At 40.8% G+C, this 25,383-nt stretch overlaps 1 protein-coding gene across 3 annotated transcripts in view; it reads right to left on the bottom strand.

Moving 5' to 3' along the window:
* Positions 1-25,383, bottom strand: part of ANO2 (anoctamin 2) — a 279,390-nt gene that overhangs the window by 198,309 nt on the left and 55,698 nt on the right. For all 3 annotated transcript variants that reach the window (XM_043529325.1, XM_043529245.1, XM_043529293.1), the window contains exons 4-6: positions 19,533-19,631; positions 2,841-2,992; positions 848-902 (exon numbers count right to left, since the gene is read on the bottom strand). In XM_043529325.1, coding sequence (XP_043385260.1) covers positions 848-902; positions 2,841-2,992; positions 19,533-19,631 — 306 coding nt within the window. The remainder of the gene's footprint in view (positions 1-847; positions 903-2,840; positions 2,993-19,532; positions 19,632-25,383) is intronic.

Consider the following 25,383-nt stretch of genomic DNA (forward strand, 5'->3'; position numbering starts at 1 on the left):
AATCTGGCCTCCAGTCTTTTCTATGCTTTTAAATATTGTCACAAGGATTCCTGAAAAAGAACTGATATTTGGCTAAATCCTACTTGCCTTTACTCATATAGCACTTTTCATTAGTAGGTCTTAAAGTGCTATACAAAGGAGCTCATTATCATTATTCCCACTTTTACAGACCATGAAACTGTGTCACAGAGACGGGGAGTGACTTGCCACAGGTCACCCACCAGAGGAGTGGCAGAACTAGGAACAAAACTAAGATAAGCAGGAGTTGTATCTATTTTTGTTCACTTTTCCATTACTTTTATCTTGGTATAGAATAGGAATGATTGGCTGTACACTGTAATAATTTTGCTTACGTTATGAATCCAGAGAGCCTAGAAATACTATAGATAGGTCAAATCCTCAGCTGCTGTAAATTAGTGTAATGACATTGAAATTAATGACGCTATGGTGATGTATACCTTCTTAGGCTCTGGCTCTAAAACCTGTAGCCAAATCCTGCAAGGAATTAAGTGGAATTATTCCAGATTTACACCAGTTTAAGTGAGAGCAGAATCTGGCTCTTCTTTTCATATTTACCACAATATCTAAATAAATACATTAGGAAGCATGACAAAATTAAAACATTATACATATGAAGACTGCACTCTTTTCCAAGCAATTCTGAGACAGATGGTTTGTTTACCAACTGTATGGATCTGTCACACCTGATTGCACTTTTCTGTTGCTATGAAACAATAAGCAAATAGTGATGAAGTCAGCAAGAGGAACCAAGTGCATTCATTCTTGAAACAGGTACCATTGAGCACAGAAGATTCTATCAATACTGAGGCCACTTGTGTTTACTTACTATTCGACTGCGGGTAGCATTGTCGAAAAATGTGTCTTTGTCTTTAATGTTGTACCTTAAAATGTTGAGAGACAAGATTAGTTACGTTTTCATGAATGCTACTAATGAATAGGATTATACAACAATTTGATTAAGACTCCATCTGAAACAATTACAACCAAACCTGTATTAAGTGACCATTCAAGCAAAGGCTTGAGAAAAACCAGCTGCTTAGAGGAGAGGGAGGTGAAGCAGAACTCTATGTATTTGTGGATACTCTAAGGTGGTCTTTTAAGACAGAAGGTTGCCTGACTCTATTGAACTCTACAAAGATTTCAGTGTATTAAGAATACTGTGGCTTACACAGGTTGAAAGGAGGAGGAGGAGGAGTTAATGCAGAAACATTATCCAAATGTAAAATATCTTTTGGTAAAGAACGTTTTTATTGTTTACATAGACTGACATTCTACATTTTTTTCCTTATAAAATAACCACAGTGTTCTAACATTCCTTGACTCAATTAATGTGATCAGATTTCAACTAGCCTTAATGCAGATGTTCATTACTCTTTTTCAGGATGACTAAGAAGTCAATACTACATTTGCTTCCATACAATCAATCCGTAACAGTTATGTAATTATTATATTATTCCATAAATAACTGCTAAACAAACCCAGGAATCCTCATCAATGAAATTAACTTTGCCAGTTTACTCCCTCTAGCTGACTTAACATGTATTCAGTTTTAATGAAAATTGTCAGAAAGGGCAACAAATGATGTGGTAGGTCATTATATTTATATGACTTTATATGTCAGACATAACTGCAGGGAACCAGTTCTTAATGAGGTAATAAGAACTGTTAAACATCATATTAGGCCCAAACGTATTATTGTGGGTGGAAGGGCAGGTAGCAAGAATTCCTTATTTGCATAGTATTGGCCAAATTCTAATTACTTTCATAAATCTAATCTAACCAGAAAGAAAAAAACATGCTTCTTTATAAGTTATATCTTTTTACAAGCTAGACTGCATGGTTACTTTTCCTACTCATAATTTATTTGGTACTTTCAATTCAAGTTAAAAACACACCTACTTCATTGAATACAACCCCTTCTGTTGCCCACCCAGTCATAAGTGTCTTATCCAATGGAAGCAGTTACATCCAGTGAGAGAAATTCTGCATTAACTTATATCCTGTCCAAACCCACAAAAACCAACAAGCAGTATAAGTTAGATTCACATAAATTGAGAGTACCTTATACCTTACTAATGTGCATGTGCAACATAGTCTACATTTGTGTAACTTACACATCAAGGAACTGAACGAAGATGCCAGTTAAAGAGGGAGTTGGCCTATCTTGCATCCTCTTGTTAGTTGCATTTCTTGCTATGCCTCTCTTCTGATCTCTTGGCATGTAAGTTACATCAACTCACCTTCCATTACACTGACTTATAAGGCCAAATTCGGAGGTGATGTGACAAGGTGTGTAAGTTACACAATGATAAGTAAGGGTGAGTGAGAACTGCAGGAGCTCTGTTTCGCCATTCATTTACACCAGTATAACTCCATTAACTTTACTGGACTTATTCCTGATTTGCACTAATTTAATTGGAAAATCAGGCTCCAGGTATGTCAGCTGAAGGAAGTCGATAGTGAGACTAAAGGTACTGTAAGTGAGGGGAAGCAGATGGCATAGGTTACCAAACTTAGACTCTTACTAGACTTACTTACACACACTTTTGAATTTGACCCATAGGGATAAATTCTGCTTAAAAGCAGTCAACTTTCATTTACCTCAATAGATATGCATATCTGAGGGCAGAGTTCAACTCAGATGTGGAGGTGGACCTAAGCCACAAAGTTCATATTGGGAACCAAAATACCTGATGTGTCAAGAGGTGCTTGGATTTTCAATCAGATACTTACTTAAGTACTAGGTCTTACAATGGAAGAAGGATACCAACAGAATTTTACAGTCTGCTTAAATGGCTTTTACATTTTAAAATACTCACAAATATATTTTCTCTCTGGAAAAGGGGTAAGACAAACTTTTCATCTTTGTGTTGTTTTGTTGTGGCACCTTGGGCTGCAGAGGCTTTGTAGTTTTCTGCCATATTTCATAGAGCTTCTTGAGAATTCCTCCTTCTTCTTTAATTTCATACATCTAAAGGAGTAAAAACCATGTACATTATCAAATGACTTTCAAAATGTGCATTAAAAAACACATACGTGAGATGGACTCTGGTCCCATTTAAAATAGTTTAAAAATGGAGTTAAAGTATGTGGAGTCCCTGAAGATATACTCCTATGTAAGAGAGATCAGACGCTGTCCCTCGTGCTTTAGGTTACATCAGCCATATTTCTGGTCCAGTTCCAAGGCTTCAAATAATGTCATTATGCACAGTAGTTCTCAAGCACCTCAGGAGGTGAGACAATGGTCAGACAATAACCTCCTATTCAGCCACTCACTGGAAGAATAGCGTAAACCTACAAGGCCAAATTTAGCAGTGGACTAAATTACACATCAATAGACCCCTAAATGGACACAAATTTATACCGCGGATGCGGATATCTGCAGATATAAATCAGTATCCGCAGAACCGCAGGGCTCTCCAGGGAACCACAGTGGCGAAAGAAGCAGAATGCGAGGCCACCACTCCCAGGAGCCAGAACCCCGTTCCTCCAGCATGGCTGTACCGTCCCCTGCCCCACTCACTGGGGCAGGCACCAGGCTCACCAGCAACTGTCCCTGGTCACGCTAGTGTGTGGAAGCAGCACACATGCCCCCAGACAGGAGATGCAGGCAGCTGCATTGACGGGACGGGGGCAGGGCTCGGGGTGGGGCTACGGGTGATACAACCACGCCGGAGGAGCTGCCGGCATGGGGCACTGGCTCCTGGGAGCAGCGGCCCCACATTCTGCTCCTTTCGCCACTGCAGTTCCACGGACACCAGTTTATATCCGTGTATATCTGCATCCGCGGATTTAAATTTGTATCCATTCAGGGCTCTACACATCAAGTGTAAACCAGTCAGAAAAGGGGGCTAAATGAGTGTAACCATAGAAAAATGTGCAGCTTGCACCCATTTGGCATTAACATGTGTGCAAAATAAGTCCAAGTTATATGACTAGTGGACAGAAAGGTAAAAGGGGTAGCAGGAAAAGCAACTAACAAGAAAGTGCAAGGCCAAATTAAGTTGACCAAACATACATTGGCATACAGCCACGGCAGCAAGTGCATTGCTTGTGCATTCTCTACTTTCCTCTTTGTGTCGGTGGGGCACACCCTCACCAGGAGCCCTTGTATCAATTGTACTGTCAGCGTTGTGGGATGGCTCCTAAAAGCCACTAACCGTCGACGTAAGCAATGTCGTGTCTACACTGAAACTGCGTCGACCTAACTACATCAGTCTTGACTCTGTGCTGCTTAATTAGGTTGACGTAAGCTGTCTCCCATCGACCTAACTCCCGAGTGTAGACCAGACCTAAGATAAAACAGGCAGTGTAAGTTGCGCTACTTTACCATTTACACTCACATAGACCTCTCTTCTGACCACTTTACCCATCATTTACATAACTACTAGACATGTTCCAGATTCTTCCAATGGTACGCCTTTTTACTCCAAGCTGAATACAGCAGTTCATCATCTCTGTCTTACATATTCCATTTCATTCAACTCGTGACTGTGATTGATGACATGCCTGATTCACTCCCTACACACCACTGTAGGAATCTTTGTGCAAAACATGCCTTGTGAGGTATCATTTGAAAACTAATAACTCTCCAGTCAGTATTATCATTGTGAAATGTATGTCACAACATTATATGTAAAATTATGAACATAGGTTGAAATCATGACTGAAGTGTGTTTACCAGGCAAGTCTGCGGAGTGGGTAAACCTGTTTCTCAAAGACAAAGGACAAGCTGATGCCTCTATTCAGGTGTCATCAAAGTTGATGGGCAATCACCTAGCAAGTAGCCATTCTTTGGCAAGGAAGCAGAGCAGGAACAAACAGATCTGCAACTTAGCAAAACAACAGCATGGAACCTCTTTCACCACCAGACTTCTTGTCTCTATCCAAAAAGAAAAGGAGTACTTGTGGCACCTTAGAGACTAACCAATTTAAGGTGCCACAAGTACTCCTTTTCTTTTTGCGAATACAGACTAACACGTCTGTTAGTCTGAAACCTGTCTCTATCCACACAGTGGGAGTGAACTTTAGGTAGGGGTAACCCTCAGGAAAATGCATTTCAAAAGGTCACTGTGCTGTCAAAGGGAATGACAAAAACATCCCAAGGTACCTCTGTATATCCACCTCTTTGGGTACAGCTACACTATAGAGCACGGGTGGCCAACCTGAGCCCGAGAGGGTGCCAGAATTTACCAATGTACATTGCCAAAGAGCCACAGTAATATGTCAGCAGCCCCCCATCAGCTCCCCCCCCCCAAGCTCCCAGCGCCTCCCACCCACCGGCAGCCCTGCCGAGCAGCGCCTCCCACTCCCAATCAGCTGTTTCCTGGCATGCAGGAGGCTCTGGGGGGGAGGAGCGAGGGCATGGCAGGCTCAGCGGAGGGGGCAGGAAGGGGTGGAGTGGGGGCAGGGCCTGTGGCAGAGCCAGGGGTTGAGCAGTGAGCCTTCCCCCCGGCACATTGGAAAGTTGGCGCCTGTAGCTCCAGCCCCAGAGTCGGTGCCTATACAAGGAGCTGCATATTATCTTCTGAAGAGCCGCGTGTGGCTCCGGAGCCACAGGTTGGCCACCCCTGCTCTAGAGTTTACAGCAGTGCAGCTGTGCCACTGAAAGCTCTCTAATGTAGTCACTCTAAGCCAACAGGAGAGAGAGAGAGAGAGAGAGAGAGAGCGCTCTCCCTTCGGCTTAACTACTCCAGCCCCTGAAAATTTAGTGAGCAATATTACTGGAAACATATGGTAAGGGTTTCTACTTGAACCAAGTCTACTTTGTTAAATTTTAGTACTAGGAAGCATTTAATCTGTATTGCTCTTGTAATCATTCCTGACTTTAATGTTTTATACTTATGCTCGTTTAAAATCTCTCTCTTTGTAAGTAAATAAACTTGTTTTATTCTTTAAGTAAAACTAATCCAATGATGTGAATTGTTTGGGTAACTCCATTTAACGTAGCAGACTGTTGTACATTGGTCCCCTTAGATGAGCAACAGACCTAATATATTTGGATTGTCCAGGAGAAGGCTGGACAGTGCAGAACATACATTTTGGGGGGAAATCTGGGACTGGGACAGTGTTGGGCTCCCCTGCAAGTGGTAACCAAAGTTGGTGGAAGCCAGAGTGTCACTGATGTGTGGCTGGCAGGCTGCAGCTACACATAGGCACTCAGGGTGTGACCTGAATGCTGTTTGTGAGCGGCCCCAGTGGGAGCTACAGCAGCAAAGCATTGTGAGGGTGACATAGGCCCTCACTGGTCAGCTTTGCACCCCAAAATATCATACTGATTGAATATTTGTTTCCTCTACTTTTAGACACTGATCTTCACTGTCCCCTTTCACAACCAAGCCACTGGTGTTTGGGACTACACTATATAAAGAATGGGCATATTTAGATATGGAGTGACTGTGATATATGTGTATTCATGGAGAGGGAAACTGCTTGTGTGTCTACCTGTAACTGAAAGGAGGGCAATAACTGTGTATGGTGTGTGCACATATGTAGGCATGGGCCACAGGAGGCTAGTTTATAGTACTTGGTCCTCAAAGGCTGATACTTGAACATGAGATTGACAATTTTAGGCTTGGCAAGCCTGTCAATTCACCAATCTAATAATACTGATTGACTGGTCAATTGACCGGCTATTGTTTGATCACAGTCAAATCCTGTCAAATATTCCAGCAAAACTGCCTGGGGGTAGACGGGAGCCTACCTTTTTGATTGCATCATGGTACCATTATTTTGGGGGTTTGAACTTCATTTAATTGAGCTGCACACTTTTTGTGTTCAAGTAACTTAGTTAAGTAACTTATTTTTTTGTAATTAGGCATAAGAATCTATCCAAGGCTAAGCCTACTGAAGATCATAAAGTCTGGCTTTTCTTCTTTTGTTTTGTTTTCACTTTTGTTTTTGTTCCAATGAATTAGTGCTTTAAAATATTTATCCATTTTTGACATTGTTTGATCAATAGTTGACTGGTCAATTGACCAATTATTTTTGGACCAGTCAAATGCCCAAGCCTAGCCTGTCTCCCTGCAGGAATGCAGAAACTAGACAATTAATAACTGGAGCTGGGTGAAATTTTTCAAATAAATAGTTTATTTGTCAAAAAATGCAGTTTTGTTTGATTGGAAACTATTCATGGATTTGACACAAAGTCACCACATATTTTTTGGCAAAAAGTGTGTTTTAGGACTTAGGCTCCATTCAAAAAATGGGCAGAGAAGGAGGTGGTGCCTGCTTTATATCGTTTAGCCCAGGCTTGGTCTACACTACATAGTTAGGTTGACATAAGGCCACTTACATCAATCTAATTATGTTAGTGGACACACTATAGCCTTGTTCCCGCCAATGTAATTGCACTAGTCCATTGACATTATAACTCCACCTCCATGAGAGGTGTAGGGCTTACGTCAGTGTAGGTAGGGTGAGGCAGTGTCCGGGTAGACACTGCATTGCTTACATTGGCTGTTGGCTGTCATTCTTGACATCGGGGTGGGGGTGGGGGGCTCCAGCTAGAGCCCAGCTGCCCCTCAGGTGCTCTGCTCCCAGCCAAGCTGCGCCCACCCCACTTCCTGCTCAAAGCCCAGCTGCCCCTCGGGTTTCCACTCCCGGCTCCCAGCCACGCTGCTGTCTGGCCTCCCTGCTCCCCAATCCAATCTGGGCTGCGTCCACCCAGCCCCAGCTCCTTACTAGGCTGCTGCCCACAGGCTCCTGGCTCACCACTCCCCATGGGGAGCCCTGGTACTGCCTGGAGGCTCCCAACTCCCCATTCCCCACTGCCTTCAGTCTGGCTGCCCCCCGGCTCTCAGCTCCCTGTTCCCCACTGCCAGAAGCCCGGCTGCCCCCCTATTTCTCAGCTCTCTGGTCCCTACTTCTGGGAGCTCCCTGCCACCAGCTCCCTGCTCCCCACCGCAGCTAGCCCCCTAACACTGTTTCTCTTAAATCAGTGGAAGTGCTCCTGGTGGGGATGTGCACCACAGATAGAAGGAGGGTAGTGTGGACATGAACTACCGCAGTAATTACTGAGGTGGTTCTAAGTGGACCTAACATAGGTTGACTTATGTTTCTAGCGTAGACATGCCCCGAGTGGCTAGGGCACTCACCTGAGATGTGGGAGATCCAGGTTCAATTCCCCGGTCTGCCCAATGTGGAGAAGGAATTTGAATAGAGGTTCCCCTCCCACCACAGAAGCAAGGCTGGATTAACACATAAGATAACTAAACTACAGTTTAAGGCCTCGTGATATGAGGGGTCTCTAAAAAAGAAAACACTGATTCCATTTCAAATTTTATCAAAATCAGTTGATAAAGGAGATATGGGATAAAGAAGATTCTCTCTAAATATAGTCATTTTTGTTCAAATATGACAAAAATATACACATTTGGCTACACAAATACCCTTATCCTACCCTTACCCTTCACTAATTGTTCATTATTGACAGGTGGGAGGCCAGGGTTGAGAAAAAAAAATTGCACTTGCAAAATTAGTATTTCTATGAGTAAGTCTGCTATCAGTCTCCTCAGGCAGAGATTTGTTGGCCAGTTGCTACTGGTAAAATTCTGGCCGTGCCTTCATAACTTATTTAAATAAATAAATAATCTCACTGCCGATAAAAGTGGGAAAAATGTGAGGGCAGAGACGGCAGTGTTGTGAAGCAATCCTGCCAAGCTCATACCCATATTGGACTTGTCCTAGGAGTGACATCATGTATAGCATCCCCCTTGGCTGGTAATAGCCGGAAGGCCGCCATCTTTTGTTTACGGTCCAGCACGCTCAGTTGTACAGTGCCTTCACTCCTGTTTTTCGTTTTCTAAAGTGTTAGTGTGGTCTTTCGTCTTTTGATCTGTACATGCACACAATTGTGTATTTTAATGGACTGATGGACTTGGGTCAAGTGGATCTTGAGAAGGGATAAATTTGTGTTGGCTTCCCTCCACCAGTTTCAGGAACCTTCACAGTAAATATCAGAGAGTGCTGATGAAAGGATAAATAGAGGGTTTTGAGAGGAGTGAAGGAAGATATACACATATATCCAAATATTCTGAGTACTTGGTGAGCAAGTTATTTCAAACTATGTGCATATATGATTTATAAGCTATTAAATATTCGTTATATTTGCTTGAATATAGGCTAGTTTTTCTCACTTTCTCAATGCCTGTCTAGAGATTACCAGTCCTTTTTCGGGTAAATTCTTTCTTTCTTTCTCTTTTGCGCATATAGCTTGTTGTCACTCTGTGTGTCCAAAGTGTTTACTCGAGATTAATTAGTGGTCCTGCGGGAGACAGAGGACAGAGAAGCAAACGCAAAGAGAGATGTCTGCCTAGAAAAAAGACTGGGATTTTCTGCTCAGTAGGTTTGGTGTGCGGAAGACAATATTTTATTCTAGGTAGTATGCTATGTAAAAATTCTTATATAGACTTATAAATCACCTATCATATGCACAATACATTGTATTTTTATAGTATGGCAAAAGAAAAATCCCAACAATTCATTGTCTCATAGCAAAAATTAAATTGGAATAAACATTTGTAAATATATTTTATATACAGTCGGGATAAACTTTGTATTTCCCTAACAAAATTAATCAAACATTTTTTCATTTATTCATATGAAAAGAAGGATAGTTTTCGTTATGCATGATGGGGAAAAAAGTATGTGTCCTCTTTTGTTTCCTGTGAGAACATAGATAGAATAGCACTAACTTTCACAGAAATAACCTGGTAAAAATAACACAGGTTTTTGGCATATATTTGTTGTTGTATAGATATATAAATCTCAATATTTATCATATAAAACTAAATTTTTTACTGTTTTTTAAAAGTGATTTTGCAGCTTGCTTTTTTTTTAAATTAAGTCTAATGGCAACAAACTGCTCATGAGAAAGGTCATTTTCACAACTGAAATATGTCAGGAATGAACTGCTGCAAAAAAAGCTATCTGCCCTAAGTATGCCAGAGCTTATTATTTGAGGACATCATCAATTACTTTGCTCTCCAAAAATCATAAAAGAAAATGTTTTACATTTCAGTGTAAAAATTAATGTGATGTGCAAACAGACATACTGCAGGTAGCACTGCTTCCATTAAGTAAGCTGGTCTGTGTAACTGTGACTGCTTTTGTGTTGCTGTAGATAAAAGTTTTCATATCTACTAATTAAGAAATAATGGAAGAAAATATGTTAATTTGAAACTATTTTATAAGGCAAACAGGCATATTGCATGAGGTGTTTTAGTTAGATTATTATTCTATTTTTTACATCGCCTTTGTATATATGCAAATATAAAGCTTTCATGTTTATATATTCAATGTCCTTTCTGTGAAAATAATAAATTCATTTTTTTATGGTATGGGGCCTCTTACACTTTACATAGCTTAGGGCCTCAGAATGTCACAATCCGGCCCTGCCCAGAAGCGTACATTAATCCCAGAGCTCTGCGACATTCTGGGTTGAGTCGCTCTCAATCTCTCTAGTTGAAGTTGTTCCACTTTGTATAAATAATTAAATAGTCACTAGAGCTGGGACTTGGATTTGGATCTCCTGCATCCTAAATGAGTGCCCTGACCACCAGGCTCCAGAGTCACTCTCACACTCATGCTCTCTGGGCTAGTGACTATGAATAATCATGCGTAGTGGCACTTCACAGTCACTCATAAGGTTATAAGGAAGGCAGCGGTGGTATCACCACCAGCCATTTAATTAACATAGCCCTTAAAAAATGCCTGAAAACAAACTATTTTGCATCAAACAACATGTTTGTTTGAACCAAAATAGACTTCTTCGATTCTTAAAAGTGTTGCAATTTTCCAATTCAGTTTGACCTGAACCCCCATTTATTTTTAGAACTGCCAATTAACTGGAAAAAATCAATTATTTGCCCAGATCTGTTGATTGCTATTATTTATTTGTATTGTGGTAACACCTACAGACCCCAATTATAGGCCAGAATGTCACCGTATTTCCAACAATCCACACAACAAAAAAAGGAGTCCCTGCCATAAGGAGATTATAACTTTGAAATGATTTCCTTTACCTAATGAGTCACAGAGTTTAAGGCCAGACTGGACCACCAAATCATCTAGTCTGACCTCCTGTATCTCACAGGCCACCAGCACCACCCAGCATCCACACAGTACACACAACTACTGAAACTAGCACAATGTAATTGTAGCCCATAGGAAACTGGACTATTGTGTGACACAGAGAGTGGGAAGAACCTAGTACAGCAGTACCTGAGGCCCTGCAATGGCAGGAAAATGATTGAGAAATATCCAGATAATCCTGGCAAGTGACCTGCACCCACACACTGCAGAGCAAGGCAAAAAAAAAAAAAACCAAAAACCGAAACCCTAAGGTCACTGTCAATCTGACCTTGGGGAAAATTCATTCTCTGCCCCACAAATAGTGATTAGTTAGACTCTGAGTTTGTGAGCAAGACCCAGCCAGCCCAGCACCTGAGAGAGAGACTACTCAGTGCCCCCTCAGAGCCCTTTTTGACCCCTGCAAGTAGCTGGGGGAACAGAATTGAGCCCCAAGGCTGCTGAGCTTGCCCCCTACCATCATAAGCAACCCTGTCATACAATTGTAAAACCAACAAACCCTGGTCATCAGCAGGTGGGTTCAAACCTAGGACCTCTGTAGCTTAGTGCATGAGCCTCTACTGCATGACCTAAAAGCCACCTGGCTCTTAACCAAGGCTGCAGCAGACTTATTAATCTCTAGTTGAGCTAGGTGCTACTAGAGGGGGACAGAACCCCACACCGAGCAGGCATGGGTTACACACACACACACACACTCATAAATTTGTCCAGCTCTCTAATACTAAGTGTGTTGTTTGCCTCCACAACTCTGATTGGGAGGCTGTTCCAGAGCCTCATACTTCTGATGGTTAGAAACCTTCTAATTTCCAGCCTGAATTTATTCAATGATCAGTTTCTATCCATTCTTGTACACTCCCTGGTATATACACTCCTTATGTATTTATAGACAGCAATCATATCCCCTCTCAGACTTCATTTTGCTTGACTAAACAAGCCACGTTCTTCCAGTTTTCTCTCATAAAATAGACCCTCCATTCCCTGGATCATCCTAATAGCTCTTCTCTGCACCTGTTTCAGTTTGAATTCCTCTTTGTTGAACATGGGTGACCAGAACTGTACACTGTACTCCAAATGAGTTTTTACCAATGCCTGGTACAATGACATTAATACTTCTCTGTCTCTACTGGAAATGCCTCACCTGATACATTCTAGATCGCATTTGCCTTTTTCACAGCCACATCACATTGGTGGCTCATAGTCGTGCTGTGTTCAACCCACACACCCAGGTCACGCTCCTCCTCTGTCACTTCCAACTTATATGCTACCAGATTATAGCAGAAATTCCTATCATTAGACCCTAAGTACATTATCTTAGTGGTCTAATTGCCAGTTCAAGACCATTCTTCCTGCACAAAAAAAGTAAACTACTTACCAGGTACCAATTTAGTGCAAGAAGAATGACACACATACTTTCCTTTAGAGCTGAGGCTGCCATGTCCGTGGCTGGGTGTCAAGTGCTAAGACCCTTCCTAAGAATGCATAGTTGCTTTTGCTGACTCACTCTGATGCCAGGTGCTAGGAACCTGCACAGAGACATGGAGTTATTTCCGCTGACTCACCAGACCAGGTGAGTCCAATTAATGCCATCTCAGGGTTATAAAAAGGATTTGAGTATTTCTGTGAAATAGAGGAAAATAGGGGAAGGAACAGAAAGACTGCATTGGAGGAAAACCTCGGAAAAAAAGCCAACCTCAGAAGGAAGCTTAGGCTGTGGGGAAGGAGGATGGGAGTATGATTTGTTGTTGTTGTTAAAGTTAACATTCAAGTTAAGTCCCAGGTGGAAGCTGAGCTTTGGACACTATTCAGTGAGTGTGTCTGTGTTGTGGCAGGAAAAGATTCTGATCATTCACAGGCCCAGAGTGGGCAAGTAAAGATCTAACTGGGTCAAACACATAATTGGATGAATTGTGAACAATAAATTCATTATCAGCAAGAAATTTTGGGCAAGGCCTGTTGATTTCACATTGTTGTCCTTATTTGCAGCTTGGCATGCTTCTGGTACCTTTACAAGTGCGTGTATCTGCAGCCCCATTTATCTGGCATGCAGACAAGCCATGAAGAGTAAAGTTTACAGCTAGGTTTTGCGGCTGTCTTGTTTTACTTGAGCTGGCATGGCATGTTGTGAATGCTGTGAAACCAGCTTCCGTCAACCGGGCTGTCCCTAGAGGAGTGCGGGGCCCGAGACAAATCAGCCCCTGCCAGCTTGGGGGTTCCGCTCTGAATCGGTGGCTGGGACGGCAGGGCAGATCCGGCCTGATTCTGGGCCACCTGCCGCTGTGGGGCAGCAGTCGATACCCTGGGCGCAGGGCTGGCAGCCGGGAGCCTAGGGGTGCTGCCTCACCCCCGCATGCCTAGTTCCCGCTCCTATGTCTTCCGGGACCAACCATGCTGGCCAATCGCATCAGGCCATGGTGCCCCCCCCAAAGCGCAGGGCAGAGCGGTTGCTCTGATTCGCCCTACCCAAGAGACAGTACAGCTCTGTCTGTCAACATTGGTTGCCAAGTGCTGGTAGGTGGATCTGCCACAGGTTATATTCATTTATCTGGGCTGACAACAACATGGTGAAGAATACAGTGGTAAATTTGCTGCTGTGAATTAAATGGACCTCTTCAGCTGAGGCATAGGCCCCTGAGTATGGTTCTATTTACAGCCAGTTTGGTTATGCATCAAATGCAAAGCACTGAGCTGAATACTCATCTATTAATACAGTTAGCTGAGAATCCTGCCCAAGATTTAAAAAAAAAACTCTCATGATTTTGAGTGCTGAACCTGAGGCATCTTAAAGGAGCCTGATTTTTAAAAAGTGCTGAACACCTGCCTTCTGAAAATCAGGCCCTTTTTAAATGTCTAAAGCTGGGCAACTGAAAGTTATAGTCACTCTTCTTTAAGCTGAGAGAGAGCTAATATATTAAATATAACCTAATCTTTTTTACATTCTTTCCACCCTATTAAGAAACGGTTACACAGTGCACATCTATAAATGCTTTGCAGATCAAAATGTGGCCTATTCACATTCAGCTGTTTTTCCATTAAAAACAAATGTTTTGTCAGATGCAGAAGCATATGTATAGTCAGATTTGCTCAGAGAGAAAATGGTATGGAATAAGTGGTTTATACTGGGAGATGTTTTAAGGCTGAACGTTCAAAAGGTTGTTTGTTTTTCCCCCAGACCACTATGGCACCATTAGGGCTGGTCAAAACAGTTGTCAACTTTTTTTTTTAATGGAAAATTGATTTTTTGACTAGTGAAAAATTTCACATAAAGTATCTGATTTCCTAAAATAAAAATCTACTTTTTGTCCAAAACCCTAAAAAGTACTTAGCCATTTTTGTTGAGAAATTTGTTTGGGGTTTCTAAACCAAAAATGTTGGGGTTTCAGTTTTTTTGAAAGTCTTTTTTCCACAATATTTTCCAACCAGCTGTAATTACACTCTCACAAAAACATAATTTTCTAGTCTGTGTATTTTCTTTAACTGGAGATGTCCTGTCTAGGTAACAGAGGGGGCCGTACAATCATTTTGTCAACAATACTTAGACACCGTCTCACACAAACTTTCGTGTTAGATATCATTTACAGAGGCTCATGAAACATAGCACTCTTAGTTTTTAAATAGTATGGGGTACTTTTTTAGGAAAGCTGAGAACCAGCCTCGCTGTTTGTGATCACACTTTAATCCTGCATAATTCTGACCCATTTTTTGCACTCTGCATTGTGGGTGCAAATGGGAATATTCTCTTAAGTTTTTGATTTATGCCTCTAGTCCAATTGCCCTTTTAATCATCTGGTCCTATAGGTACAAGTATGAAAATTAGTTATATCACATTATCTGCTCTAGTAAATAACATTTGCATTTAGTTTGAAAATGTACACATAGATCTGAATGATTCACTGCATCCTGTTACTTGGAACCAGAGGACTTCCCCTTTAGTATTATAATATCAACATACAAAATTATCTCTGTGCAATTATGTCTGTGGATAACTTTGTACTAGTAGCAATATACTATACTTCTGGTTATGAATAAATATCAAGAGTCAGATTCACATTTACACTGTTCTGGTAATGCACAAATGAAGTAAGAAGAACAGGAGTACTTGTGGCACCTTAGAGACTAACAAATTTATTAGAGCATAAGCTTTCGTGATGCAAGGTTAACTACATTAAGCATTAGGTATTATTGACATGTCTCTGGTCTCTAGCAGGAATAGAGGGTCCATTCTTTTGTCCCTTTCAGCAGAACACCAGGATGCTGAAAAGGGAACAGGGCTGGTGATTCTGTACCAACCTACTGGCTGGTGCTAAATCCACACTCCTAGGTACAGCAAGCAGAACTGGGGATATTGTGCCTGTCTGAAGCACAATTACCCCTATGTCTCTCCTGGGGAAGTGCAGCTCTGCATTGCCCCCTGCTTAAGGCTTGTAGTTAAATGCCAACATCTAGCTCATTCTGAGCACATAACTTCTATGTCACCTTCAGCCCCCAACTAAAACCCCTCCAACGCATAATTAAGGATCTACAACCTATCCTGAAGGATGACCCAACACTCTCACAAATCTTGGGAGACAGGCCAGTCCTTGCCTACAGACAGCCCCCCAACCTGAAGCGAATACTCACCAACAACCACACACCACACAACAGAACCACTAACCCAGGAACCTATCCTTGCAACAAAGCCCGTTGCCAACTGTGCCCACATATCTATTCAGGGGACACCATCACAGGGCCTAATAACATCAGCCACACTATCAGAGGCTCGTTCACCTGCACATCCACCAATGTGATATATGCCATCATGTGCCAGCAATGCCCCTCTGCCATGTACATTGGTCAAACTGGACAGTCTCTACGTAAAAGAATAAATGGACACAAATCAGATGTCAAGCATTATAACATTCATAAACCAGTCGGAGAACACTTCAGTCTCTCTGGTCACGCAATCAGAGACATGAAGGTCGCTATCTTACAACAAAAAAACTTCAAATCCAGAGTCCAGCGAGAAACTGCTGAATTGGAATTCATTTGCAAATTGGATACTATTAATTTAGGCTTAAATAGAGACTGGGAGTGGCTAAGTCATTATGCAAGGTAGCCTATTTCCCCTTGTTTTTTCCTCCCCCCCCCCCCCCCCCCCCCCAGATGTTCTGGTTAAACTTGGATTTATGCTGGAAGTGGCCCACCTTGATTGTCATGCACAGTGTGGGGAGAGTGGTCAGTTTGGATGAGCTATTGCCAGCAGGAGAGTGAGTTTGTGTGTGTGGGGGGGGGGGGTGAGAAAACCTGGATTTGTGCTGAAAATGGCCCACCTTGATTATCATGAACATTGTAAGGGGGGTGGTCACTTCGGATGAGCTATTACCAGCAGGAGAGTGAGTTTGTGTGAGTATGGGGGTGGGGGAGTGAGAAAACCTGGATTTGTGCTGGAAATGGCCCACTTTGATTTTCATGCAGGTTGTAAGGAGAGTGGTCACTTTGGATAGGCTATTACCAGCAGGAGAGTGAGTTTGTGTGTGTGGTTTTTGGAGGGGGGTGAGGGGGTGAGAGAACCTGGATTTCTGCAGGAAATGGCCCACCTTGATTATCATACGCATTGTGAAGACAGTGGTCACTTTGGATGGGCTATTATCAGCAAGAGAGTGAGTTTGTTTGTGGGGGGGCGGAGGGTGAGAAAACCTGGATTTGTGCTGGAAATGGCCCAACTTGATGATCACTTTAGATAAGCTATTACCAGCAGGAGAGTGGGGTGGGAGGAGGTATTGTTTCATGGTGTCTGTGTATATAATGTCTTCTGCGATTTCCACAGTATGCATCCGATGAAGTGAGCTGTAGCTCACGAAAGCTCATGCTCAAATAAATTGGTTAGTCTCTAAGGTGCCACAAGTCCTCCTTTTCTTATAACTTCTACTAACATCCATGGGAGATATGGGTAAGCCCAACCAGTATAAAGGGCAACATGATCATGAGTTCAGGGAATTGTTCTTCAGGGTCAACACCCTGCTGATCAACAGGGGCAACTGGCACTAAACATCACCCAAAGTTTCTGTTCTATAGGTGTGAAGACAAAAATCCATGGTGTTGAATATGAAGTAGTAAGTGTGCGCACATGCATACACAACAGAAAACTATATGTTATTACAAAGATAGTCACTTTAACTTTCGTGTTGTCGTCTGAACATTCCTGAATGAAAACTTTACTGAATTTCCATCCTTCACAATCTTTCATTATTTTAAAGGGATTTTACCCAAAGAATTGAAGCCAACCCTAATTTTTGCCAAATAGTAACAGATAGTAAATTAAACTATCTGTCTACCACTTGTCCAAAGTTGCTCATGCAATTTGAGTGAGATTGAAAACACACCAAAAATAAAAGAGCAGGTAAGAAGAAAACTATCATAATTCCCAGTTCCTTTTACCCTCTGACCAAGCTTAACAACTCCCTAGCTGAATAATGGACCATACACTAATTCTGATCCTATAGATGGCAACAGTTACTGAGAAAGAAGAAATATTCTGAGATTTGAAGAACAGGGAAACCGACACTGGCTAAAACAACTAACTGAAAAATTACCACTTAAGACAATTGCTCCCGCTTCTGTGATTCAGCTAACATCAAGGCAAAACAATGGTTGCTGAGTAGAATTACTAACTTAAATCAGGAGCAGCTCTATTTATTACAGGAGAGTTACACTATATTTAAATGACAGCAGGATCACAAGTTCAGGGATTTGGTCTCCAGAGTCGTCATCCTGCAGCTCAACAACTGCAGTGAAAGCTCTGAATCTTCTCTGTAGATGCCAGGACAGGAAAGAACAAAACATGCCATTATTTTTATTATACCAGGGCAAATCTGGAGTAACTGGTGTCAACAACAGCAAAATCTTTACCAGCATTCCCAACCCTTAACAACCACCAATCAGCTTCTCCCTTAACACTGCCGTGCTTTCTTCCACACTGGACCTTATGCATGGGGGAAATTTCCGATAAAATTCCAACTGCTACTACCTTATCCTCCTTAAAACTCATCTCTTCCATGATGTCTACAAAGCCCAGCCTGCTGATCATGGCTAGACAGGTGACAAGCTCTTTCCCTTCTTTTCTTTTTTTCTACTCCCTACCACTATCCCCACTTTAAATAAATAAATAAATAATAAAGCTACAATAGTGTAACTATCAAAGCTTTGCCAATTCTTCGCCAGATTCGTTTTTGCTTGTATGTTAGTCTCCATCCCCTAGTCTTCATTTGTTTGGCCTTGTCTAGACTGGGGGGCAAGGTGTTTTTGTCACAGGAGTTATCTCAATCTAGCTAGTTTAACTCAATTGAAAATTCTACTCACCACCAGTGTAGACACAGTTAACACTGTTAGCTCAATCTTAGCAAGTTGAGTCATAGTCTACCCTCATCGCTAGGCTTGAATGCAATCAGTTTAGCATGTGCTGAAGTACAATTGCTTTGTCTTGACTAAAGTTTTAGAAAGTCTAGACTGAGCTAGGTATCTTCATCTAACAGGATACTTTTAAATCCTTCTCTAGACTAGGCCTTTTGGACAGATTTTCAAGGTCTTTAGACACCAAAATGCCTTTGAAAATCTGAGAGACAAGACGGGTGAGGTAATATCTTTTACTGAACCAACTTCTGTTGATGAAAGAGCTAACCAATCGGTTCCACCTTGTATTTAGCTGTGACACTCCGATTACTTTTCCCAGACCTGAAGAAGAGCTCTGTGTAAGCTTGAAAGCTCATCTCTCTCAGCAACAGTAGATGGTACAATAAAAGATATTACCTCACCCACCTTGTCTCTCTAATATCCTAGAACCAACACGGCTACAACACCAGTTTGAAAATCTGACCCTTTTTGTCTTTGACTGACCATCCTTCAATGCAGAGATTTTCTCTTTTTTGTATTTGCACAGAACCCAGCACAGTGAGGTCCTATTGAGGCCTTTTAGAACGGACATACTATAAATAATTCCTAGTAATTATTATAATAATTCATAACAAACAAACTGCACGATAGTAGTTCTGGGGCCTCACAAAGCCTCTTGAAAAAACAGCTTGACCAGAGATAAAAGCATCTACTGCAAATGAAAGAAGACTGTTCCTGCCTAATACAGCCTTTAATACTTATTTATGGGATTTTTCAAAGGAACCTCAGGGAATTTGGTACCCCCTTCCCATCAAAATTCAAGGAAAATCCTGCATTAAGTCCAATTGTGAATATTAAATGGTACTAAAATAATTCATAGAATGAACTAAAAAGCCTGATCTCCTACTTACACTGGTTTTACACTTTTGTAACTCCACTGGCCTCAGTTACTCAGGAAGTTACTCCTGATTTATATTGGTGTAAGAGGAGAATCAGGCCCATAATGTTTTTCTCTGCATAATACAGCTAGTTCCTAGAAGTGGGATAGTTCTTACCTTTTTAGTGGGCATTTTTATTTTAAGAAATTCTGCTTCTCGACTAAGCACATTCCAAGGTGCATGTATCCGCACAAAGCTCAATCCATAGCTTTTATTCTGAAACAGAAAAAAGTGAAAATTATATCTTTCAGCAAGAAAAGTACAGCTGCAAGATTTCAAAGTGTTAAAAACCTCTTCTACATCACACAAAGCAGGAACAGCTAATGACAATATAAAATCACTATTACTGTACAGCTGCTATCACATAACTGTAGGGGTGTAAATGCAAGCATAATGCATCGTCCCACCAGAAACACCTTTTATTTTCTTAACACAACAGCAGTGTACTATTTCTTAACTTATGGTACTGCTAATCATACAAGTACATTTCAGCTAACATTTACCACTGTATGACAGCTCTGTAGTCATGAAGCTATATTGAAAGTTAGGAAGAACCCTAAGAAAAAGTCATAAGTTTTAAAAATAGTACCAGAACTCTTCTCCCACTGAAGTCAATGATAAAACTCCCTCCAATGGGAGCAGAGATCAGCCAGTGCTGAACTATTTTGAAAATCCTACCCTTAACGTTTGATAAGCACTCAGGTGACAGGTGCCTGGTTGCAACCTTTTCCCACTTCCTCTTCCTTCCTACAGATGATGTAGTTGCAAGAGGAAATATGGGTAAACTCTTACCTATTAGATGTCACCTATTGGATAAACTGTAACCTGAATCAATTCTACTCATAAACAACATCTTATAACAATGAAGGTTCAACATAAATATGAGAGCTGGTCAGAAAATGAGATTTTTTTTCCCTTTGAGACAAGGTGGATGAGGTAATACCTTTTATGGAACCAACGACTGTCGATGAAAGAAACCAGCTTTCGAGCTACAGAGAGTTCTTCTTCAGTTCCGGGAAAGATATTCAGAGCGTCACAGTTAAATACAAGGTGGAACAGACTGTTTAGCATAAATAGTTGACGCATATTCTAAGCGACCATTTATGGTGAAATGTTCCTTTAATACCTCTGCAGTTATAGGACACAATGGGGGTAGAGGGTTACAGATTGTTGTAATAAGCCATAAATCCAGTGTCTTTATTAAGACCACAATTTTTAATGTCAAGCAAAGTTACAGATTTAAGCTCCCAGGTTTGTCTTTTGAATGTGTTGTGTCGGTTTCCTTTGAGGACAGGGACTGAGAGGTCAGATATGGAGTGATTGTCTTGTGAAAAGTTTTCGCCCACGAGTGATATGGAGTTCTTGTCTTATATCATTTTTCTGTGAAAGTTCATTTGAGAGTGTAGTGATTGTCTGGTTTTACCCACATAATCATTATTGGGGCATTTAGTGCACTGGATGAGTGACAGGCGTTTGTAGGACCCCTAGATCTTGAAGCTGTGTGGTTGGTAGGTGTTGTGTGGAAATTTTGACTTTTTTTTTTTTTGAGAAACCAACGGTTTTCAGTCAAAAACCAAATCCTTTTTAGTTTTTTGGGGGGGCTTCAATGAAAATTCAAAAATTTATGTGAAAAGCAGAGAGTTTTCACAAAAAGGTTCACAGAGTCAAAAACTCAATTTTCCCCTGAAAAACAATTTCAACCGAGAAAAGTTGGCCAGCTTTATTAAATATTTCTTCTCAGTCTGAAAGTCTTTATAGAGCACCTTTACACTTGCCTTTAATTAAAATTATTCTCTCCCCCTGGCCAGGATGCATTTACTTATTTTAACTCGGTAACTGTATTGTTTAGTACTGAACTGTTTAATATCCTAGTCACTTTAGGATACAACTGATACAAATTAAAGTATCTAAAATAAAGCTGAATCATATCACATTGGTTTCAGAAGTTTGAAGAGCAACTGTATTTCCATCTTTTGTATAGTGTATGAATGTTAAGGAGCTCTTGTAGACCACATCAAATATCTGTTGAACATTATACAATATTTCCAAATAAACACGAAGGGAAGCCCCAAAGGCTTTCCATTCTTTATGCCAATACCTTGCTCTCAGGGCCCTCAGCTGTGAGGCAAACCATGAAGATCCACACATTGGTTTCAATTTACATTCCTGCAATGGAACAACATTATCCAAAACACTAGAGTGAATTGTAGAATGCCTGGTTTTAGTAACATTTCTCACCAGTCCACAGGGGAAGTCAGCTTTAAGAGTAGGAAGTAAAATTTTGCTGGGCATGAGCAGATGTTCTGGATAATAATTTGTTGAAAAATTAACAACAGATGAGAGTTTAAATGTCAATCAGTAATGATCAGGAGGCCTTCTCTTAGCCTTTTGGCTAACATAAAGCAAGGCATCAGTTTAATATCTCCTCTGTCCTCTATCTGGGGGACTATATCCTGCATTGGCAAGAAGCAGAACTGCATGATCTAATAGGTCTTTTCCAACTCAGGCTCCTATGACTGCATAGATTGGAGAGAAAATCTGTCACAGATAGACCAAGAGGAAAGACCAGATGAAGGATATGACCTTTTTGTATTAGAGCAGAACTATGTTGGAAAGTAGTACACTGCATGAAGTGAAATCAGATGCTAAGGAATCACAGCTAACATATAGAAAATGCCCCACAATAGGAAACTGAGATCATTTTAATAAAGACTTAATACAAATTCAATAAAGAGGAGAAAACAGCAACAGGTGATTCTTGTTGGATGGTAAACAAAAATTACAGCATAAAAGAGTGCTGCATATTTGGTCTGGGATTATAAGAATCATGTTTCCCACATCTTTCTACATTTCCCCAACCTAAGAGGAGGAATCCCACGGAATATGCAATTAGTACATTCTCACCAGTACTCTTGTACAATAGGAAGAGGAATGTATCAGACCGTGAAATTGATCTCTCATGAGCACTCTCTCAGTGGACAAATCACCTAGCCTTCCAGTGAACTGCTAACATAAAATGCTATCCTAGCTAATCTTCTTCCAGTGAGGCTTACATCTGCACTATTTTTCAAGTCTTTCCATTTAGTCATTCCTCCCTCTGCCCTTTTGCCGCTATTATCATTTTTGAGTTAGATACACATTGGTGAAGTTTGGTTTAACTGAATAATTCCTGAGCAGGTTCTTCTGCTGCAGACATTATCACAAATTAGAATGTGTTTTCCTAATTTCCAGGGTGGATTTAGAACTGGCTATTGGAATCCTTCCTTCCATTGTACTGTACAGTATGATGTGATTAATCTTCTGAGATGTTCACGGTACATTTGTTTCTGAGTACAAGTTGATATTTGCTACTATGAGGTACTCTGTATTTTCTGCTTTTAATACTCTCAATTACCATTGTTTATTGAAAATACTTGACTCTCATCTGGACCTTACCACCTCTGCTCTGTGTTGGCTAGAACTATTTTTGTCCGACAATTCATACACTATTTAATAGAGAAGTTCTTAGGCACGTCCTTTTTGCTTACAGCTGATGTCCCACAGGATCTGAGTTCTTGGCACTGCATTCTTTTCTGTCTATATCCTTGCACTGTCTGATTTTATTACTCAAATTACTTTAAATATTGTTATGCAAATGACAAACAGAGTTGTTGCTTTGCTGATCTATTTTTGTCAAATGTATATTCCATACCACAAAATTCTTTGATTAGGTTTCAAGAGTGGAAGTTTTTCAATAGATTAGTTCTGAACTATTCAAAACTAACCTATTGATAAACTTCCACTTTCGAAACTCTATCAAAGAACTTTGTGGTATGGAATATTTTCATTGAAGGTGCCTGCTTTTAGTGAAATTGGAAGGCACAACACAGGTTTGCAAAATATGTGAGGTGCCAAAGTATTTTGCAAACTTGCATTGTACCTTCTTACTTCATTAAGAGAAGTCACCATTAAAGTCAAGTGGAACAAAATCCGGAGGCTCTGTTTTACTTTTCAATCAGCACATTAAGAAAAAAAAACTTCTCAAATGTTTCTTTCAATTTATTGACTTTTCTTGATGATTTGAAGTAGGACTCTGCAGCCTCTTTGATGGATTGCAATGAATACTGTAATTTTCTTTGGTTGTAATTTATGCAGTGGTATTTCACAGGTTTAATACACTTAAAATTTCTCCAGAGTCTTGTCCCATCCGTCACCTCTACATTGTAAAATAAAGTAAAAGATAACCTTCAATTATGTACACTGGATACCAGTTTAAAATCCACTACAAAGCTATTATTAAGGCTGGTTTTAAAAGTTCAATTTTTTTATTTTCAACTACAGTTCATTGAAGGTGTCCGTTTTCCTTGAAAATGTGTTTGTTTAACTGAAAATTAAAAGATTTTTGAGTTTGGCTTTTTTTATTTTTGACAAAATGCTGAAATTTTCCACAGAAACATTTTCATTTTTCATTGGGGGTGGGGAGGGGAAGAACCATTTTCCAATCACCTTTAGCTATTATATTTGTCCAGACACAAACCAGCACATATCTGTGAACTTACAGCACAGTGTTACACAAATATAGTACTTTATTATAGTTTGTCTAGCTCATGGGTTTTCAACTCTGACCTTCAGGGAGATTGCAAATATGTCAAGGGGGAATTGCAACCATGCTTTCTCTCTTTATGTCTAAATGGGAGAGAGCTCCTGAAGCATTTGTGTTGTTCTATAAGATCATGGTATGGAAAAGATTAAGAATCACTGGTCTAGCTCAGTGATTTGCCTGTTGTCCACCATTTTGTTAGGTCATTGTTGACTTATCTATTTTGCTTCACTAAGTGAACCAACTGCTTCACTTCTCTAGTCAGTATGAACTGCCTAAGATGCTTCTTTCTCAACCACTTATTTATACTACTCCCCTTTGAATTACATTATTATGCTATCCTATCCGTTTGAGGACTTTACGTCTGTTAGTCACAATCTAGGGAGCAGTGTCAAGTAATTAATTTACCTACTTTAGAAAATTATCCAGCACATTTCTCAAAGTGTTAACATGTTGCTGTTGGCAATTCTGCACCCACAGAATTCATGGCTGACTGGAGAATTTGAGTAACCGTAGCTTCGCATAATTTCATCACCATGGAATCACTCATCCACTTTTAATGGAATTGAACTCTTCAGGTATATTGGTATTTTAACATAATCATTCAAAGAAAGAGATGTGCACTGTGTATGTCATCAGAAGCAAAACAACTTTAATTGAGTGGGGCGGAGGGGAAGGAAGCTGAATAGGAATTATTTAAACACTATCTATCTCCCATATTATCCATCAGCTTTAGGGCAATGCCAGTCTTGCTTGTGCTCATTGGAATAACTCTATTCTGTTGCATCAAAATGCACTACATAGAATAAGGCCTGACACATGTGTGTTTCCTCCTTACAAAGCCCCAGCTACATAATTTTCAGATTTAGAACCAGCATCTCACAACTTTAGGCTATGTCTCCAATTCGAGCTGGGGATGGGATTCCCTGATCGCACAGATATCCTGGCACTAACACTCACCGAGCTGGCAGGCTAAAAACAGCTGTGTAGCCACAGTAGCATGGTAGGCAGCAGCACTGGCACCACCCCAAGTACGTAGCCGGGGGGGTTGTGCTCAAGGCGTAGACCCACGCTGCCACCACTTCAATGCATGTCACTGCTGCTCCACTACTATTTTTAGCATAGCATGCTAGCTTGGTGAGTGCTGGCAGGAGTGTGTCTCCGTAAGCTAGGAAATCACACCTCTAGCTCATAGTGTAAATGTAGCCTAAGTTACAGTGAGTAGCCCATTATACTGCAGATACGAACTAAGGGGCTACTTTGAGCAACTAAGCGTGTCACAACCGGATCCTTACACATTTTGTCTTTCTGTGAAAACCATATTTAATAATAAAATAAAAAATATCAGTAAATAACAGACACACAGTAAGTAGTAGATCAAAGTTTGCA

The sequence above is a fragment of the Chelonia mydas genome, chromosome 1 (genome assembly GCF_015237465.2).
Source record: "Chelonia mydas isolate rCheMyd1 chromosome 1, rCheMyd1.pri.v2, whole genome shotgun sequence".
Classification (NCBI taxonomy): Eukaryota; Metazoa; Chordata; order Testudines; family Cheloniidae; genus Chelonia; species Chelonia mydas.